Below are 21,185 nucleotides of genomic sequence, written 5' to 3' on the forward strand. Positions count from 1 at the left end.
CTCCTCACCTACCTTGTGTTACCTCCCCCTCCACAGATTTGACCTGTCTCCAGCTTTCTCCCTCACCCTCACCCCCACCACACTCCTTGAGGTCCGTTTTTCCATAGTCCTCAAACATCAGTGTTTATAGCTATATAATACGCTTTTTAATTCCAAAAATATACTTTCATCGTTAAAAGGCACCTGGATGGGTATGTGAGTAGGAAGGGTTTGGAGGGATATGGGCCGGGTGCTGGCAGGGTGGGACTAGATTGGGTTGGGATATCTGGTCGGGTTGGACCATGCTGTACATCTCTATGATTCTAAATTTGGAAAAGTACATTCCAAAATATTTTAAAGTGCAGAACATGCAATAAAATTGAGATTTGCTCCCGAGAGCATCTTGTGCTTTGAGGTCCCTCAATACAGTTGCACCCCACGTGAGATTTACTCTTTGCATTCCATGTCAGACATTAACCCTGCCAAGGTGCTCTGTGCTTGCAAGACCGAAGACTGTGAGACCATTTCCCTCTTTGCACTCTGCGGAAGCTGCCCAAAGCTTTAGTGCCTGCCTCCGTGCCTACCTTTCCGCCTCACACGTCCAACTCCCTCGAACCTCTGGAATCCATGTCAGTTCAGTAATGGTCTACGCAGAGGAGGGTGGCGTCTGCCACGTGACCTCTGCCTCTCTCAGATGTTTGGGTGATGTCTGCTCCTGATGGTCAGTGTCTTGGCGTAACGAGGGAAATCTGGTTTCAAACAGGTTTGATGTTCCTGCATCCATTTCAATTCCCTGAGTGTGTGTGGCATGTGAAGGGATTCCTCTTCCTGTAACACCCTCCCCCAGGCATCCCCAAAATGGGGGCAAAAGTTTTCTGAGTGCGGCAGCCGTAACACGCTTTCAAGGGCAGCACCCTGCACTGGGGGACCACACCGAAAGCGATGCTCCTAAGTAAGCTGTTAAAGCCCCCTGCTTCCCCCTCCCACTGCCATGAAATAAACTGCTCAGGCTCCAACCCACAAAGGCTGAATCCTTCCTCAGCTCAGCTACTTATTTGGTAAAGTCGGTGATGGGTGTGGGATCAGGGCTTGATGGCCTGGCAGAGGAGGACTGTGTGGGACATGAGCAGGAGCCGTTAGCGACAAAGGAATAGGCTGATGTTTCATTAGTTCCCTTGAAAGTTCCCTCTACTTAACATCAGACCATGCAGTCTGGACCACTGCGTTCCCTGCCTTGGGCCTGCCGCCGTATCAAGCTTCTCGTCTCTCAAACTTTCAGTCACCGGCTGTGCTTTCTCCTGGCCCCATGAGGTCTAATGTGGTCGAATAGCTCGTTACCTGGTTGAGTCCATTGGCTGTGACAAGCTGCCCTTAGGGGGAGGTATTTGTGGCTGGGCATTGGTTTGGAGCTGTGAAGGGAGAAACGTCGCTGTTTGATGTGTAAGTGCCAGGGAGTGAGTAAGGGTGATGGGAATTCACAGGCTGGCTCCTACTGACTTGCAGCTACACAAATAACAGCTGAGATCTGACACAACCATGTTCTATTAATAGCCAGTGGGCTGTATCTCTCAGCTGTGTGCCAATTCTGATGATTAGGCAAGTTAGCTAAGAGAACCTTTTATGGTCAACTTTATGCAGTGGGCGAAATGGCTGCCTTTTGTTCACAAAATGGCTGGCCTGATGCTGGGACCCACCTGCAGTCTGGCTAAGCCAGTGAAGGGAGATTCCCCTGCACTTGCTGACTGAGCACAGGGGGCTAAGAGGTGGGCAATGTGTTGTCTTTGGGGACCAGTGGAGCATACTAACATTAATTGCCTCTCTCTCTCTGTCCACTCTTTCCAGGCAATCCTTCGTTCGAGCCCTCAAGAAAGGGTCTGGGACGTGCAGTGGCAGCATTTCAGCTGACATAGAGACTGGAACAGAGGGGGTGAGTGTTTGATCGAGGAGACGTGGGCGTGAAGGGGGTGGCAGTTGACTGTGCCCACCAGAGGATGGGTTAGTTTGGGAAAGGGGGATGTATTTTTGCCTCCTGTATCCATTCCATGCCTGTTTCCTTGCTGTACACTCTCAGTGCAGGATCTCGGTTGGCACAGTAACAGGGATATAATAACTCGGGAAGCCTGACTGAAAATTGTTAAACACCAAAATAGAGCCACTACTCATGGCACACGCAGGCTAGTCTCAGCCTGTGGCGGACAGGCTCGACTATTGTTTTATATTTTCTAATAATTCAGTTTAAAGATGTTGACATACCTCTGGAGCAAATGACACTTGAACCTGGACTTCCTGGTTCAGAGTTAGGGATGCTGCTCCTGCACCACAATGTCACTTTTCATAAACTCTCTTTCCATGACCAGGATGGGCAAAATGCTGACCGTTAGATCTCCAGGGAAACGGCCTGGGTCTGCTTCACAGATTTCTTTCTTCCCCTCCAAACAAGCTGCTTAGATATGTTATGGCAGTCTCTGGAACAGGTGGGACTTGATCCCAGTCCTCCCGGGTTTAGTGTAGGGAGACACCCACAACATCGCTCATTCACTCACCCACCAACCTCTCCCTCCTATCCATTCAGAAGTGCTATCTCTCACGATTGGTTTTTGCTTTTAACTACTAACCACCACCAGTAAGTCTTCTGGGGATTGACCCTAGGTCTCCTGGAGGCCACTACAACTGCCTTCCACACCAAGAGCCTTGGGTCCGCTTTGTTTTTTTCCAACCCCCATGTCTAGAAGTGCTCTGACACACACCTGAATGGTTGTTTCCCTCACTGTGATTTTCCTTTTGTTTTTACTAGGCCTGGGCTTTACATCACTTCTAATCCACCTGTGCAGCAGTGTCATTGCAAACCTTCAGAGCAGATGCAACCTGAGTCCGGGCCTTCTGGCTCAGGCTGGGACGCTCCCATTGGAAATCAAGTGGGCTCTACTTTGTCTGTCTTTTCTCCAATCCGCAAGTGGGCTCTCCCACAACCACACAGCTTACCCACCACCAGATCAACGTGACGTATCCAACTAGTAACCACCACCAGTAAATCACCCGTGCAGCCAACTAGATATGTATGTCCAAGCCATCAACACTGAGAAAGGGGTTGGGTCTGTGTTTATAAAGAATTCAGATCCTGCGTCCTTTGTAGGCAGCTAAGTGGTACTATTACTAGACCATTGGTCCAGAGACCCTGGTAATATTCTGGCTAAGCCAGGTTCATATCCTGTGGTACCATTACTAGACTATTAATCCCGAGAGGAGAAAGTGAGGACTGCAGATGCTGGAGATCAGAGTCGAGAATGCGGTGCTGGAAAAGCACAGCAGGTCATGCAGCATCCGAGGAGCAGGAGAATCGACGTTTCGGGCATAAGCTGTTCATCAGGGCTGATGAAGGGAATGTGCCCGAAACATCGATTCTCCTGCTCCCTCCGATGCTGTCTGACCTGCTGTGCTTTTCCAGCACCACACTCTCGACTATTAATCCAGAGACCTAGTAATGTTCTGGTTGAGCCAAGTTCAAATCCTGCCACAGCAGATAATGGAATTTGAATTCTACAAATATCTGGGAGTCTAATGACAACCACGAATCCTTGGTCATTTATCAAGAAAAACCCTTCTGTTTCTCTCGTTTTTCTCTCTGTCTATTTCAATCCTCTCTCCATGAATGATAGGAAAGCCATTTTTAAAAAACATTAATTCACGGGACATGAACATCACTGCTGGGTCAGATTTTGTTGCCCACCCCTAATTGCCCAGAGGGCACTTAAGAGTCAACTACAGTGCTGTGGGTTTGGAGTCACATGTAGATTCAGACCAGGTAAGGATGGCAGTTTCCTTCCCTTAAGGACATTAGTGAACCAGATGGGTCTTTCCAACAATCGACTTTAGTGAGTCAGATGGGTTTTTCTGACAATTGACATCATTAAATTCTTAGTTCCAGATTTTTATTTGATTTGTGTGCCACCATTTGCCATGGCAGGATTTGAACCTGGGTCACTGGATTAACAGTCCAGCGATAATACCACTAGGCCACTTTCTGTCTCTGTTGGCTCTGTGAAGGAACTATCCAGTAAAACCCACTCTTTCCCCTGCTCAATTGCCATATCACTGCAAATGTTTCCCTTCCAAGTACTTTCCCAGATCCCCCTTTGAAAGTTCCTATCAAATTGCTCATTTAGGGCAGCGTGTTTCAGATCTCAGCAGGCAGCTTTTGTTTTTAATTTCCCTTCTGGTTCTTTTCAGTTCCCAGCAGTCCCTGTGACAAAATATCCCCCTCCCTCAGGTCAGTTGGAGGCTCCACCTGACTCATTGCCAATTCCCCTTCATAGCAAGGTCAGTGACACACGCTGGGTTATGGTGACATTAAAATGTGGAAACAAACAAGTGCACATGTGTGCGCCTCTCCCACGGATTTGCACAGACGTGTACTTAATGCCCCTGCCTTCTTCTAAACCACATGCCACCCTTACATGGTTGGAATACAGTTCCTGGTTAGATATTCCGTACGAACATCTTCAAGAAACACTTCCACTTCCATTTCTGCCCACATCCCTGTTTCCAATCTTTTCGGAATCTTTTCTGTAACCTCTTACATGCCTTCACATCGAGCAAGTCTTAGTGCAGCGCCCAGAGTTGAAGCCAAACCTGCATTTTGCACCGGTTTATTAACTCCTTGCTCTTGTACTCAATCTCCCTCATTAATGCTGTCGATGGCACTTCTTTTATCAACTCCTGCCTCGACCTATCTTGCCACATACTCCGCCAAGTCCCTCTGCTCCTGCACCCTCTTTAGATTTGTCGGCCTTATTTTATATTGTTTCCGTCCAGTATTCCTACAAAAATGAATCACTCTACACACCTCTACATTGGATTTAACTTAACCATTCAACTTCTTGCTTTATTCTGGTGTATTGGTGCTGCATCCCCTCCAATAGCACCCAAGGGTGCTGTTTGTTGGTTACACCGCACAGTGGCTGTTCCCTTTGCTGGGATATGGCCACTGCATGTGGAGCGGCAGGTTCTTCCTCTCATTGAGATGTCACGAAACTGGCGCCAGTTGCTTCTTTCCTTGCTGCGGGTTGACATGCTGCGTTGTTTCCACAGGGCTGCAGCGGTGGGGCCGTAGATTGGTGCGACACAGGGACAAATGGAAAGAACGGAGAAGAAATACCTCAACGCGGAGCGTGAGGATGAGATGGTGAGTCAGAGATCCCCCACGTGCCGCGCTTAGAGCAGAAAGAGAGAGAAGGGAAGGTGGCATAACCTGACTAAGGGGTTGTCACCCATTCAAAACATCCAAATGGGAATTTCATCTCTGCCGGGATGAATCTGTGGCACTCTTGACCGCTATTGGAATAGGGCCAGTCAGGATATCCCAAGGCTGTAAGAGATAGATTTTTAATCAGTAAGGAATTGTGAGTAAAAGGCAGGAAGGTTGAGTTGAAGATTACCAAATCAGCCATGATCTGGTTGAGAGGCAGAGCAAACCCTGTGGGCTGAATGGCCTGCTTCCGCACTTGCGGTCTTTGTCCTGGGTGAGGATGGGGCAAAGTTGGCAGCACTGGTCTGTGGACCAGGCAGAGCAGTTGGTAGGTTGCAGTGAAGGGTCGAGAAGTTGCTGAGGTGAGAGAATGAGGCTGCAGTGGATGGGCAGGGTGTGTGGGCTTGGAGTTGGGTGGGCGATCAATCCCAGATCTCACTTGGAGAGATTGAGAGAGAATTGGGGGTTGGGGGAATCCGTGAGGTTGGGCCAGAAGCGATTCAAAAAGAAGAGGATGGGAGGAGGTTGGGCAGGTGTTGATGGGAGGGCGTAGTGAAGGTTTGGGGTGTAAGGAGAGGAGTAATGGTGAAGACAGGCTCAACCGTTACCACTGGTACCTCACGGCGCCAGCGATCCAGGTTCGAGTCCACCCCTCGTGTGATTGTCTGCATGGAGTTTGTACACTCTCCCCGTGTCTGCGTGGGTTTCTGCCTGGTACTCTGGTTTCCTCCCACAATCCAAAAATGTGCTGGTTAGGTGGGTTAGCTGTGGGAAATGCAGGGTTACAGGGATGGGGTGGGTCTGGCTGGGGTGTGCTTCGGAGGGTCAGTGTGGTCACGATAAGCCGAATGACCTGGTTCCACACCGTAGAGATTCTGTGAGGGAATGGTTGTGGAAACTGCAGTTTTATGGGAGGGTGGGTGTGTGTGCGTACTTGAGATAATTAGTGGAGAGCTGGGCTGAGCTGGGTTGCATGGGGTGATTGTTGGAGGAGGGGTCATCAGGATCACGTAGGGGAGGGCTGGGCTCACAGGGATTGGAAAGGAGTGTGGCTTGCAAAGGTTGGTGGTTGGGATCAGGGTCGTGTAAGGTTGGGTGTGAGTTGCGGAGTGTCAGATTGTGGGGTCTGGTTGGAATCACATCAGGCGTTGGGAAAGGAGGGCGTGTTGGAGAAGGTTGAGGAGGATCAGGTTTCGGATGGGAGTGAAGAGTTGGAGCAGCGTGAGAGATTGGGAATGGTAGGTGTAAGGATGCAGAGGTTCCGGTTGGGAGGATTAGGGTTGCGTGAGGGATTGGGGAGGGTCAGTGCGCAGTATTGAGCTGAGTCTGCGTTCGGCCAGACTAGATTCTGCTGACTCTGTTCTCCTGTTGCCACAGGAAGTGGTGGGTTACCAGCCATGCTGGTGGAAGCTGGGCCTGGTCGGTGTAGGAACAGTGTGCAGTGGCGGGCTGCTGCTCCTCGTTCTCTACTGGATGCCTGAGTGGAGCGTCAAGTGGATGTGCAGGGAAGTCTCGCTTCGAGATGCTACAGTTCTGCTGCTTTGGACCACGGTAAGTGACACCTGCAGCCACTCGGGAGAGGTGAGATATTGTAGAAAGCTGCCCTTTCTGATCCATTGCTTCTGACAAGGTAACATTTTAGTTCATAATTCTTCACCTCAGTAAACGTTATTAAAAAATTGTAAGGCCATCACCTCACCACTCTTGGTGGGAGCTTGCTGTCTGCAAATTGGCTGCCATCTGATGCAGACAAAGTCAGAGGGCCACCTGCAGCTGATTGGCAGTACTGCAAGCAGAGTTCACACTACCATCTGCAGCCAGACGTTCTCTGACTGACAGAGTATTTCTTAATTAACATTCCTTTAATTGCAGGATGAGTTCCGCACATGCTTCAGGGTCAGAGTGCAGTTCATGGAGGCTCCGGGCTATGATCCCCTGGGAGTGCTGTTTCCCAGCTGTGATAAGGAACCTGTGTGCAGTGCAGCTTCCGTCATGATTGAGCACCCAGAGTGTGAAAAGGGCCTGCTGCCTGAGACTCCAGATGTGGAAAGAGTTCAGGTCAGATTGAGGGTTTCTTGTTTGCTCTCTTTTCTGATCGAGATGGGACAGGACAGTGCATTGGGGCATATCCAATGCTGTAACCATAACTTCGTTTGGCATTATTACTGCCTCTTGTAATCCAGATGTTAAACAGAAGCGTAAGCCAGTCTATTAAACAACCTTCTCCCCCTCTTCTTGAAGGACAGAGACAAGTTCAAGATTAATGTAGGAGGGATTGGAGTTTGGAGACCTGGCGATTACTACACTGAACATTTTGCTCCTGTTCCTCCTAAACTCCCAACCACCAAATTGCCACCATCTGTCACCCCTCCTAGTTAACCCATGTCCATCGTACATACCATTCCTGCGCACTGTTTCATGCTGAGACTCATTGCACTGCCTCCTACTCAAACTTATGCCCCTTTCCACTGTGGTACATTGGGCCTATGTAGTGCGGACATTCCTGGGAATAGGAGAATGGATTCTCCCCAGAGTGTAACCGTGCTGCGGGGTGTAATCAAATGAGGAAAACGCACGAGTGCCTTGTGGCACTGAGGTGTATAACTGTCTCGGATTGTTATAAGTGCCAGAGGGGCTAAGTGAGTTGATCTCAGCTGATTGTCCCTGGGTTTGTTGAAATTTCCCCTCCAGATTTCAATCTGCAATAGGAGTATGAGTGGCACATTGGGCTGCCACGTGAGGCTGGGGTGCTGCTGGGATTTTGGCAGGGATGACAGTGAATTACAAAATACCACTTCCATTCTGCAGCCCTCGCCACCCCTGACCCTGTTATTTGTCACCCCTTTCTTTTTGCAAATTAGATCCGTTATTTCGTCCATCAAAACATCAAGTACATGTGGAGCCCACATGGGCAGGCGTTCCATAGACTGGCCGCGCTGGAGAAGGGAATCCCGTGCTCAGCCCTCCACGCGTGTCAAAGTGCCACTCTGCCCACAACCAGCAAAGACTATCGGTACGTGCCCGCACGGTGAGGTTTGGGCCGGGCTTCAGAGGCAGGAGGGCTGCTCTTTCTGCTACAGCTACGTAAATTGGCATTGACCCTAGCCCAAGACACCTCACGGCAGCACCAACAAAATATGACGCTGAGTCCTTTCAGGCAACGTCAGGGCACATGTACCAATGTTTGGTCAGAGAGGTAGGTCTTGAGTGCCACCTTAAGGCAGGCAGGAGAAGTTTAGATTGAGGCTTCCAGAACTGAGGAGCTTCGCACCAAAGGCACTGGCACTGTGGGTGAGTGATGGAGGTTGGGAATGTCTTTGAGAGGCCAGACAACTGAAATCTTAGAGTTCTAAAGCTGGATGTGATTTCAGAGGTGAGGGAGGGAGGGCGTGTCCATTTCGGTGTTGCTTAACAGGCAGCTGGCATAGGTCATTCAGCTGAGTAGGGGAGACCCTTGGGATTGAGGATGGCTTACTCCTCCGAGGGCGCACCCAATGGCGGATGATGGAATGGTTTTGAACTGAAGGCCACGTAGGCTGAAGTGTTTCCCATCTTTCAGGTGGGCCTTATCTCCATGTCTGTGGATAATCGCAGAAGGTGAGGTGCACGAGAGAATGGTTGGTACTGTGACACCTAACGTTTTGACCCTGTCGTCATTGAGCCGGGTGTTGGTGGTGTTTCTGTTGGGGCAGGTCGTGGTTTTGTCTTGTGGAAGTGGTGGTAAGGGTTTGGCGATGGAGGACGCCCAGGATCTGCATATCCTTAGTGGAGTGGGTGTTAGCGTTGGGCCACAAGGCAGTAGTGTTGCTTGGTACGTGTATCCCGGAGATGTTCTCTGAAGCATTCCGCAAGTAGGCGCCTTGTCTCCCTAAAGTAGAGGAGACCTCATTGGCGGCAATGGATACAATAAATGATATGTGTGGAAGAGCAGGTAAATCTCTGACAGATGTGGAAAGCTCTTTCGAGAATTTGAATGACGGTGAGAGGAGAGGTGTGCGTGCAGATTTTGCAGTGTTTGCGGTGGCAGGGGAGGGTAGGTTGGTGGGGGAGGCATGGACCTGACAAGAGACTCACTTGGGAGAACGGTCTTTTCGGAATGCAGATAGGGGTGGGGAGGGAAATATATCCCTGGTGGTGGAGGTCTGTTTGTAGGAGGTGGATATGGCGGAGGATGATGCGATGTATCCAGATGGGGTGGAAGGTGAAGACTGAGGGGTTCTGTCCTTGTTGCGGTTGGAGGGGTGAGGTTCGAGGGCGGAGATGCATATGACAGCACATTCAAGGACTTTGGATTGGAAAAGGAGATGGAGATGGGACAATAATTTGCAAGGATGGCGGGGAGCAAGCTATCTATCTCTGGTGGGGTACCTCAAGGTGGTGTGCACTGTTCTCACTGATGTGTTTGGTGGGGCTCTTTTCTGTGAGGGCACTGGTTTGTCCACAGCTTCTCAAATGTTCTGTCTTCACAGGAAGCTCTTCTATGGTGAGAATCAGATTGATGTGAAAGTGCCTTCAATCCCTCGACTCCTGATAAAGGAGGTAAGGCGTTTGGTAGCAGAACTTTGCACCCTTTATCCAGTGGTTCTACTGAGCCCTGTGAACTGGTTAAAATGAAATGAGAGGGTGAGCGGGAGGCCACATTCCTCACGGCTGCAGCATGCAGGTCTCTGAGATGGCAGGGCAACTTCCATCACCATCTGACCTTTGGGTGGCACGGTCGCTCAGTGGTGAACACTGCTGCCTCACAGCGTCAGGAAGGCGTGTTTGATTCCAGCCTCGTGTGACTGACTGACTGGAGTTTGCACATTCTCCCCGTGTCTGCGTGGGTTTCCTCCGAATATTTTGGTTTCCTTACAGTCCAAAGCTGTGCAGGTTAGGGTGGATTGGCCATGAGAAATTGCCCACAGTGTGCAGGCATGTGTATGCTAGGTAGGTTAACCATGCGAAATGCAGGGTTACAGGGATAAGGTAGGGAAGTGGATTTGGATGGGATGCTCCAGGGAGGGTTGGTATAGACTCGATGGACTGAACGGCCTGCTTCACACTGTAGGGACTCTATGATTCCTGACAGCTGCATTCTGCTGAGCCAAAGGGAGAGGGCAGAGCAGGTTTGGGAAGGGAGCAATGTGATGAGGTCGATAAAAGTCTACATTCCATGAAAGCAGGGCCTGGTACTCTGGGCTCGGGGAAATGACATCCCTGTAATTAATGAGTGTGTGAACAATTTTCCTTTCAGTATTTGTATCCAATTTCTCTCAATACCGTCTGTGTGTTTGATGAGGGCAGTGTCGCGGAAGATTCACTTTCTGCTTAAATGAGTTGCGAGAGCTTTACTTTCAATTTAAGAGTAGAGGGAGCTTTATTGAAGCTTAAAGAAGCTTAAATTGAAAGTTCTACTTTTAGTTTAAAAGTAGACAGATTTACAGTGTGTGTGCCCCTGTGCTGTCCCTGTCTTACCAGTGTTTGATGGGGACAAGAGTAGCAAGAGCTTTCCTCTGTATCTAACCCCGTGCTGTCCCTGTCCTGGGAGTGTTTGATGGGGGAATAGTGTAGAGGGATCTTTCCTCTGTATCTAACCCCATGCTGTCCCTGTCCTGGGAGTTTTTGATGGGGGAATAGTGTAGAGGGATCTTTCCTCTGTATCTAACCCCGTGCTGTCCCTGTCCTGGGAGTGTTTGATGGGGGCAGGGTAGAGGATGCTTTACTCTGTATCTAACCCCGTGCTGTCCCTGTCCTGGGAGTGTTTGATGTGGGTCAGTGTAGAGGAAGTTTTACTCTGTATCTAACCCCGTGCTGTCCCTGTCCCGGGAGTGTTTGACGGGGGGGGGGGGGGGGAAGAACAGTGTAGAGGGAACTTTATTCTGTATCTAACTCCGTACTGCCCCTACCTGGGGAATGTTTGTTGGGGGACTGTGTTGAGAAAGCTTTACTTTCAATTTAGAAGGGTAGAGGGAACTGACACTGACTGTAACCCATCTTGTACTTCTCTCATTTTCTGTAGGTGTTGAACCCATTCTACATTTTCCAAGTCTTCAGTGTGATTCTCTGGACTATTGATGATTATTACCTGTACGCGTCTGCCATTGTCTTCATGTCTGTCGTCTCCATCTGTACCTCCCTATACACTGTGAGAAAGGTAAAGAGCTCCCTGTGAATAGCTGAGAAAACCAGCTCAGGCACCGTGAGAAACCTTCTGAACAGTCTCCTTTGTTTCATTCCCCCCAGCAATACGTCCTCCTCCACGACATGGTGGCTGCCCACAACGTGGTCCGAGTGAGGGTTTACCGCAGCAACAACAGTGAGTCGCCTCTTCTACAAAACGGTTTCGCGTCACGTTGCCTCTTAACGAGCCGTCACCTTCCCTCGTGACCGCTCTTGCTGTCTAATTCCTGCTCTTGGAAGGACCGGCAGCAGGTGAAGCGTTCGTGATTTCTTCCCCCTCTGTTCTTGGTTGTTTATTTCCTCTTTGTGTTTTCATGTTCACAGTAACGGAGGAAATCTTCTCCACCGACCTAGTACCCGGAGATGTCATCCTCATCCCAATCAATGGCATGATAATGCCGTGTGACGCCGTACTGATCAGCGGAACATGTGTGGTCAACGAGAGCTTGTTAACGGGTGAGGGGTGATCCGTGCGGGTGCACTGGGCTGAGGGAGCTTGTTAACGGGTGAGGGGTGATCCGTGCGGGTGCACTGGGCTGAGGGAGCTTGTTAACGGGTGAGGGGTGATCCGTGCGGGTGCACTGGGCTGAGGGAGCTTGTTAACGGGTGAGGGGTGATCCGTGCGGGTGCACTGGGCTGAGGGAGCTTGTTAACGGGTGAGGGGTGATCCGTGCGGGTGCACTGGGCTGAGGGAGCTTGTTAACGGGTGAGGGATGATCCGTGCGGGTGCACTGGGCTGAGGGAGCTTGTTAACGGGTGAGGGGTGATCCGTGCGGGTGCACTGGGCTGAGGGAGCTTGTTAACGGGTGAGGGATGATCCGTGTGGGTGCACTGGGCTGAGGGAGCTTGTTAACGGGTGAGGGGTAAACCGTGCGGGTGCACTGGGCTGAGGGAGGTTGTTAACGGGTGAGGGGTGAACCGTGCGGGTGCACTGGGCTGAGGGAGGTTGTTAACGGGTGAGGGGTGATCCGTGCGGGTGCACTGGGCTGAGGGAGCTTGTTAACGGGTGAGGGGTGATCCGTGTGGGTGCACTGGGCTGAGGGAGCTTGTTAACGGGTGAGGAGTGAACCGTGCGGGTGCACTGGGCTGAGGGAGCTTGTTAACGGGTGAGGGGTGATCCGTGTGGGTGCACTGGGCTGAGGGAGCTTGTTAACGGGTGAGGGGTGATCCGTGCGGGTGCACTGGGCTGAGGGAGCTTGTTAACGGGTGAGGAGTGAACCGTGCGGGTGCACTGGGCTGAGGGAGGTTGTTAACGGGTGAGGGGTAAACCGTGCGGGTGCACTGGGCTGAGGGAGGTTGTTAACGGGTGAGGGGTGATCCGTGCGGGTGCACTGGGCTGAGGGAGGTTGTTAATGGGTGAGGGGTGATCCGTGCGGGTGCACTGGGCTGAGGGAGCTTGTTAACGGGTGAGGGGTGATCCGTGTGGGTGCACTGGGCTGAGGGAGCTTGTTAACGGGTGAGGAGTGAACCGTGCGGGTGCACTGGGCTGAGGGAGCTTGTTAACGGGTGAGGGGTGCACTGGGCTGAGGGAGCTTGTTAACGGGTGAGGGGTGAAGCGTGCGGGTGCACTGGGCTGAGGGAGGTTGTTAATGGGTGAGGGGTAAACCGTGCGGGTGCACTGGGCTGAGGGAGCTTGTTAACGGGTGAGGGGTGAACCATGTGGGTGCACTGGGCTGAGGGAGGTTGTTAACGGGTGAGGGGTGATCCGTGCGGGTGCACTGGGCTGAGGGAGCTTGTTAACGGGTGAGGGGTGATCCGTGTGGGTGCACTGGGCTGAGGGAGCTTGTTAACGGGTGAGGAGTTAACCATGTGGGTGCACTGGGCTGAGGGAGCTTGTTAACGGGTGAGGAGTGAAGCGTGCGGGTGCACTGGGCTGAGGGAGCTTGTTAACGGGTGAGGGGTAAACCGTGCGGGTGCACTGGGCTGAGGGAGCTTGTTAACGGGTGAGGGGTGATCCGTGTGGGTGCACTGGGCTGAGGGAGCTTGTTAACGGGTGAGGGGTAAACCGTGCGGGTGCACTGGGCTGAGGGAGCTTGTTAACGGGTGAGGGGTGATCCGTGTGGGTGCACTGGGCTGAGGGAGCTTGTTAACGGGTGAGGAGTTAACCATGTGGGTGCACTGGGCTGAGGGAGCTTGTTAACGGGTGAGGAGTGAAGCGTGCGGGTGCACTGGGCTGAGGGAGCTTGTTAACGGGTGAGGGGTGATCCGTGCGGGTGCACTGGGCTGAGGGAGCTTGTTAACGGGTGAGGGGTGATCCGTGCGGGTGCACTGGGCTGAGGGAGGTTGTTAATGGGTGAGGAGTGAACCGTGCGGGTGCACTGGGCTGAGGGAGGTTGTTAACGGGTGAGGGGTGATCCGTGCGGGTGCACTGGGCTGAGGGAGCTTGTTAACGGGTGAGGAGTGAACCGTGCGGGTGCACTGGGCTGAGGGAGCTTGTTAACGGGTGAGGGGTGATCCGTGCGGGTGCACTGGGCTGAGGGAGCTTGTTAACGGGTGAGGGGTGATCCGTGCGGGTGCACTGGGCTGAGGGAGCTTGTTAACGGGTGAGGAGTGAACCGTGCGGGTGCACTGGGCTGAGGGAGGTTGTTAACGGGTGAGGGGTGATCCGTGCGGGTGCACTGGGCTGAGGGAGCTTGTTAACGGGTGAGGGGTGATCCGTGCGGGTGCACTGGGCTGAGGGAGCTTGTTAACGGGTGAGGGGTGATCCGTGCGGGTGCACTGGGCTGAGGGAGCTTGTTAACGGGTGAGGGGTGATCCGTGCGGGTGCACTGGGCTGAGGGAGCTTGTTAACGGATGAGGAGTGAACCATGTGGGTGCACTGGGCTGAGGGAGGTTGTTAACGGGTGAGGGGTGAACCATGTGGGTGCACTGGGCTGAGGGAGCTTGTTAACGGGTGAGGAGTGAACCGTGCGGGTGCACTGGGCTGAGGGAGGTTGTTAACGGGTGAGGGGTGAACCATGTGGGTGCACTGGGCTGAGGGAGCTTGTTAACGGGTGAGGGGTGATCCGTGCGGGTGCACTGGGCTGAGGGAGCTTGTTAACGGATGAGGAGTGAACCATGTGGGTGCACTGGGCTGAGGGAGGTTGTTAACGGGTGAGGGGTGAACCATGTGGGTGCACTGGGCTGAGGGAGCTTGTTAACGGGTGAGGAGTGAACCATGTGGGTGCACTGGGCTGAGGGAGGTTGTTAACGGGTGAGGAGTGAACCGTGCGGGTGCACTGGGCTGAGGGAGGTTGTTAACGGGTGAGGGGTAAACCGTGCGGGTGCACTGGGCTGTCCGCCGCAGGCCCTCTATTGCCATGTCCTTACAACAGCATCCATTGCAATGTTCCCTGTGAAACCCCCCTTCCTTGGTAGCTAGTTTAGATTTACTGTCATGTGTACTCAAGTGCGGGAGTACAGTGAAATGTGTCTAATGTCGCCACATACAACACCATCTTGGGTAGGGACAAAGGACGTACGTACAAAGTAGGAAAAGAAACCGAAACAAAGTTTTAGAAAGTTGGGCACGGGGCAATAAGTAGAAGAACAAAGTAAGAAGATAAGCATGTTTCTTAAACAAAGTAGGGGAGGCAACGGCCTAATGGTAGTATCACTGGATTGTTAATCCTGCTACGGCAGATGGTGGAATTTGTATCGATTAAAAAGGAAAACTGGAAGTAAGAGTCTAATGATGACCATGAAACCCTTGTCGATTGTTGGAAAAACCCATGTAGTTCACTAATGTCCTTCAGGGAAGGAAGCTGCCATCCTTACCCGGTCTGGCCTACATGTGACTCCAGACCCACAACAATGTGGTTGACTCTTAACTGCCCTCTGGGCAATTAGGGATTGGCAATAAATGTTGCCTTGCCAACGATGCCCTCATTCCATGAATGAATTTTTTTAAAAACTAGAAACATGAAGTTAGAAGTTCAGCAGTCTTTGAGTCCTCCTGTTAGCCCGGTCTCTCCGGAAGACTGCCTGTTCCTGCCCATTGCTGCAGATACCAGGGGACCACCCTCCCCACTCGTTCTTCCTGCGTTGGTCCACGATGCCATCGCTGCTGCTGAAGCTGCCACCTCCCAGATCTCCTCCCGCTGCCTCCGGAGCATGCCCAGGCAGGACCCACTCTCTCTCACCGGGATGCTGGGCCGAGAAACTGCCATGCTCCACAGAGATACCAGTCTGTCGTCCGATCAGTAGGAGGCATTGCCCTGCCAAATGGGCACCTTGACTAAACCTGCCAGAACCATAGTGAAAGTCAGAATGGGCTCATCTCTGAGGTTATTGTTTATTACAAAGGGGAATTGAACACAGAAGTGAGGATGGTGTTCTGTTCTGGAGAGACCCCCTGTGGAGTAATGCAGGCATTTATTGGACTCCATGTTTAAAGACGGATGTAAATGTGTTAAAAGCAAGGGGGGTGGTGGAGGTGAAAGATTGCAGGGGATTGGTTGGGGATAGGCGAGAATGTGAAATAATCAGATCAACCTCAAGCTTATTAACTGATGGAGCACGTTTGAGCGACTGAGTGACCTCCAAATCCATACGTTTGTACGTTCAGAGGAAGGTGAGGTGTTTGTCAAAATAGGGAACAATGGACATATCTTGCAGAAGGCTGGAGGGGTTCACTGGTTTAATGAATGAGGCCTGTTCTCCCTGGAGCAATGAAGGGAGATTAGATATACAAAGCAGAACAGGCAGCATCTGTGGAGAAAGATTCAGCGTTAACATTTCAGGTCACGGCGGCCCCTCTTTGGGACAGATTTGCAGACCTCCAACTGCTTTTGAGGGGCAGTTTAATAGCTGTGTACTAAATTGTGAGAGGTTTTTGATGGATTAGGTGGTGAGTGAGTGCCAAGATCAGAGTGGTGCTGGAAAAGCACAGCAGGTCAGGCAACATCTGAGGAGCAGGAAAATCGACGTTTCGGACAAAAGCCCTTCTTCATTCCTGATGAAGCACTTTTGCCCGAATCATTGATTCTCCTGCCCCTCGGATGCTACCTGACCTGCTGTGCTTTTCCAGCACCACTCTAATCTTGACTCTGATCTCCAGCATCTGCAGTCCCTCGCTTCCTCCCTGATGAGTGAGTTGAGTCCAGTGACAAGTGGGAACAGTAATCAAAGGGCACAGATTGAAGATGAAAATAACCCACGGGGGAGGTGAGGAACGTGAAGAGAAACATTTAAACGTGGCGTGTTGCAGTCTGGATTACGCCACTCGAGAGGATGTTTGAAGTGGATACAATGGGAGCTTTCAAAAGGTGAGGTTGAATAAATATGTGAAGGAGAGAATAGCTGCAGGTCTGCAGGGCAAGTAGAAGGGAGTGGGCTAATTGTATAGTAAGGTCCAGCACCGTTCAAGGCAATGCAATCTAGCATTGCATCCTGTGTCCCTCCATGTCAGATGCTCAGCGGCAGCAATGTGGACCATCGATAAGATGCACCACGGCTGCCTTAACTGCACCTCCAAGACCTCGAACGTTTAAAATGGCAAGGGCAGCATTGGGAGCCCAACCTCTTGGAAATTCCCCTCCAAGTCTCTCACCAGTCTGATTTGGCGATACGTCACTGTCGCTGGGTCAAAATCCTGGAGTCCCTTCCCTAACAGCATTGTGGATGTCCCCTACACCCCTCAGACTGGAGAACTTGCAAGAGGCAGCTCCAGCGCTACCAGCACCACCGCCTTGAGGGCAATTAGGGATGGATAATAAATGCTGGCCTGGTCAACGAAACCCATATCCATGAACGAATGAAAAGAACGCAGCATGAGCTGTCCAGCCTCCTCCCCTGTTTTGTAACTCATTTGACTTTGATCAATTATCACTGATCATCACCTTCGAAAGACTCTCTTGTGGACCATGAATTGCCTTTTTAATGGCGTGTCTTGCTTTCTGTCTTCCCCCGCCCCACCACAGGGGAAAGTGTGCCCATCCTGAAAACCAACCTCCCGGTCCCTTCCCAGTGCAATGGGACAGCGCAGGAAGAAGAGGAGGAAGAGGTGTACAGCCCAGAGAACCACAAGCGCCACACACTCTTTTGCGGCACGGCGGTCATCCAGACGCGGTTTTACAGGGGTGAGCCGGTGAAAGCTGTCGTTGTCCGTACAGGTACGTGGGGGTGAATGAAGGTGATGTCGGGTCTGAGCTGCCTGGCTTGGCCTTGACCATATCTCGAAGTTTTCAATCCTTGTTTTTTTCCCCACTCTCCATCTCTCCTCAGGCTTTTACACCTCGAAAGGGCAGCTGGTTTGCTCGATCCTTTACCCGAAGCCCACCGACTTCAAGCTGTACCGCGATGCGTATCGCTTCCTGCTCTGCCTGGTGTGCGTGGCTGGGCTCGGCATGGTCTACAGCATAGTCAGCAGTGCCCTGAACGGGGTGAGTATGGAGTGCGACCTGGGTAGCGGCGGCCTTGCAATCCACTCTCCTTTCTTTGTTGTTATCGTAGATGTCACAGAATGCCTACAGTGTGGAAACAGGCCCTTCAGCCCAACAAGTCCACACCAGTCCTCTGAAGAGTAACCCACCCAGATCCATGCCCACTACCCTATATTTACCCCCTGACTAATGCACCCAACCTGCACATCTTTGGAAGCCTCATTTTCCACCTTGGGACTCTGCAACCACACAGGATCAATGTGGATTTCACCAGTTTCCTCATTTCTCCACCCCCCACCCCCCCACTTATCCCAGTCTCAAGCCTTAACTCAGCACCACCACCTCCTTGACCAGTCCTACCTGTCCATCTTCCTTCCCATCTTTCCGTTCCACTCTCCCCTCCAACCTATCACTTCCACCCCCACCTTCATCTACCAATCACATTCCCAGCTACCTTACCCCCCCCAGCCCCATCCTGCTCCGATTTATCTCTCAGCCCCGCCCCCCCCTCCAACCCCGGGTGCTGCCTGATTGGCTGTGCTTTTCCAGCACCACACTCTCAACTCTGATCTCCAGCATCTGCAGTCCTCACTTTCTCCTAGGTGCTGTCATATCCCAAGGCCAAGTTCCAGAACTCCATGTTTGAACCTCTCGGTCAGATTTCCACCCCTGCTACTGAACTGAAATAGCTCTGTATCATGTCACCACTGCCATCCTATGATGAAGCCAACCTTTCTCCACCTGTCTGCAGCCTGAGGCCTGGTCTCCTACACAATCCTTTCACAAAACCTCTCTGCTGTCACCTAGCTGAGTGTAGCTGGTCTAGCCTGCTGTGCTTTTCCCGCACCACACTCTCGACATTTTTGGATTGTGGGAGGAAACCGGAGCACCCGGAGGAAACCCACGCAGACGCAGGGGGGAATGTGCAAGCTCCACACGGACAGTCGGCTGAGGCGGGAATCGAACCCAGGTCCCTGGTGCTGTGAGGCAGCAGTGCTAATCTCTGAGCCATCATGCAGCCTATCGTTGTATTTCTTTGACTTGTCGGCTCAGCTCCTGTGTTGCCGTGGGTTTGAGGCAAGGTCTTAATGTTGGGGTGAGGGGCACCCAGGCCTGGCTTCTGCTGGGATATTGATTGCGCTGGGATTAGCCTCTGTGCCCCTCTTGCCTGTCAGTTTAGTAGAAATTCAGAGTAGACCAGTTACATTCCAGGCGATAGATTAAACATTTGTGACATTTACCATTTTAGTGCATTTGGGTGAAATTTCAGAGGTCACCGTGGGGGTGATGGTACTGGATGGACTGAGGCTAATGTTCCAGAAACAAGGGTTCAAATCCCACCGTGACAGCTGGTGGAAGTCAAATTCAGTTATTAAATCTGGAAAGTAATTAAACAGTAAAGCTTGAAAAGTAGCATCAGTTCATTGGTTCACCAATGGCCTTAGGGTTATAGAATCCCTAGAGTACGGAAGAAGGCCATTCAGCCCATCGAGTCCAACCAACCCTCTGAAGAGCATCCCACCCAGATCCACCCACCCCCCCCTCCACCCAGGCTATCCCTGCAACCCTGCATTTCTTCATGGCCAATCCACCTGACCTGCACATCTGTGGGAGGAAACCAGAGCACTCGGAGGAAGCCCACGCAGACACAGGGAGAATGTGCAAACTCCACACTTAGTCACCCTGAGGCTGGAATCAAGCCCAGGTCCCTGGCGCTGAGGCAGCAGTGCTAACCACTGAGCTACCTTCAGGGAGGGAAATCTTCCAGACCCAGAGCAATGTGGTTGGCTCTTTACTACCCTCCGAAATGCCCAGCAAGCCATTCGGTTCAAGGGTGGTTAATGATGGGCAGTATATACGACTTTCAGTGCTGCCGACATCCCATAAAAGCAGAAAGGAAGTAAAAAGTGCTTTTGGAGTGGTTGCTAAACAGTATGGTGCATATTTTCAGTATCTGAGGGCTACAGGAAGGTAAACAAGCTGCAAATATTATTTAAGGGCCTTGGGTTGATGAAAATGGCTGTTCAGATGTTTTAAGCCAGCTTGTTAAATGGGTGTCCTGATGGCCCACCTTAACCAGTTTTGTCCTGTCGTTGCCGGTCAGTCTTCCATGACGTGACCCTATGTGTTACCAGTGTACAGTGGCACGTTCCAAACCTTTTTCCCCAATGTTCCTCCATTTCAAGGCTTGAAAATGATCTCGACCCTGATGTGTGACTGGAGACAGCAGAGGTGTGGGAGAGACGTGTGACAACTGGTGAGGGAATGTCCAGGAAATGGGGCAGTGGTGAACTATGGGAGCATCTGTTAGTGGCTTGGCTGCTTTAACTTGGTCAGAGCTCCACATCAGCATTCTGAAGGGCCCCATCCCCCACTTTGGAAAGGCCTACTTTGCATACCTAGGAGAAGCAAATTATTTCTTTAAGCTGTAGCGTATATGTCTCCCTGACCTATCCTGGTGTTAACTGTGTTTGGCCTGGGGTGCGGTGGAGAAGAGGTTGTGGGAAGGTGTTTGCGACTGACCTTTGCTGACCTCTCCCCTCTCTTGACCCCAGGAGGTGGCTCAGCGTATCGTCATCGAGGCGCTGGACATCATCACAATCACCGTGCCGCCCGCCCTCCCCGCTGCCATGACGGCTGGCATCGTCTACGCTCAGCATCGCCTCAAGAGGAAGGGCATCTACTCTATCAGCCCGCAGCGCATCAACGTGTGTGGGCAGCTCAATCTGGTCTGCTTCGACAAGGTCAGTGCCCTTGGAGAGGGGGGCAGCGGCGCTGAGCAGGTGGGAGGGAGGTTGGGCTGCTCCTTAATGTGTCCGTCCACTCCCTGCACATTCCTAAAAGCGCCACCTGTCTCCTCCCATCACGTCCCATTTTCTCTGAGGGTCTGACCCGCTGACTCAGCCCTGACTGTCCCCCTTCAAGCTTTCCTTCTGCTCATTGGTCAGGTACAGCATTGTGGCCAAACTGCGTTGATTGAAGGTGAGCGCTATCTCAGTGTTGTTGAAAACCAATGACCCAACATTGCCCCATTCCTCTTGAGGACACTGCGTGTCATCCCTCAAATGTAATATCCCGATGTATTAGGTTTCTGAAATGAATTCCCAACGAGGTTTGAGAAAATTTGTAGCTCGGGTTGAGGTTCTGGATGTAGGTTCGCTCGCTGAGCTGGAAGGTTCATGATCAGAAGCTCTGTCCGGAGGATCACTGAAGATGTTACCTAGTGTGGTGACGAAACGTCTGAAAATGAACCTTCCAGCTCAGCGAGCAATCCTACATCCATAAATTCCCAACCTTTGTGTGAATCAGCCCCTTTGAACGATGAAGTAAAAGTTAAACATTGCGATAGATAGAGGGCGAGCGCTTCATCGTAGTGCTCAGGTGGTCAAGTCTCCACTTGCACTTTAGAATTGGGACAAATTCCCAACAGGGAACTG

At 51.7% G+C, this 21,185-nt stretch overlaps 1 protein-coding gene across 2 annotated transcripts in view; it reads left to right on the top strand.

Moving 5' to 3' along the window:
• LOC122544399 (polyamine-transporting ATPase 13A3-like) overlaps positions 1–21,185 on the top strand; it is a 67,486-nt gene that overhangs the window by 8,165 nt on the left and 38,136 nt on the right. For both annotated transcript variants that reach the window (XM_087982907.1, XM_087982908.1), the window contains exons 2-13: positions 1,822–1,906; positions 5,068–5,161; positions 6,602–6,775; positions 7,097–7,282; positions 8,086–8,237; positions 9,694–9,763; positions 11,226–11,360; positions 11,450–11,522; positions 11,711–11,842; positions 17,287–17,478; positions 17,591–17,748; positions 20,304–20,492. In XM_087982907.1, coding sequence (XP_087839033.1) covers positions 5,111–5,161; positions 6,602–6,775; positions 7,097–7,282; positions 8,086–8,237; positions 9,694–9,763; positions 11,226–11,360; positions 11,450–11,522; positions 11,711–11,842; positions 17,287–17,478; positions 17,591–17,748; positions 20,304–20,492 — 1,512 coding nt within the window. In that variant the 5' untranslated portion in view covers positions 1,822–1,906; positions 5,068–5,110. The remainder of the gene's footprint in view (positions 1–1,821; positions 1,907–5,067; positions 5,162–6,601; positions 6,776–7,096; positions 7,283–8,085; positions 8,238–9,693; positions 9,764–11,225; positions 11,361–11,449; positions 11,523–11,710; positions 11,843–17,286; positions 17,479–17,590; positions 17,749–20,303; positions 20,493–21,185) is intronic.

Source organism: Chiloscyllium plagiosum, unplaced genomic scaffold (assembly GCF_037043375.1).
Source record: "Chiloscyllium plagiosum isolate Xiang-an unplaced genomic scaffold, Cpla_swu_hap1 HiC_scaffold_44, whole genome shotgun sequence".
NCBI classification, from domain to species: domain Eukaryota; kingdom Metazoa; phylum Chordata; class Chondrichthyes; order Orectolobiformes; family Hemiscylliidae; genus Chiloscyllium; species Chiloscyllium plagiosum.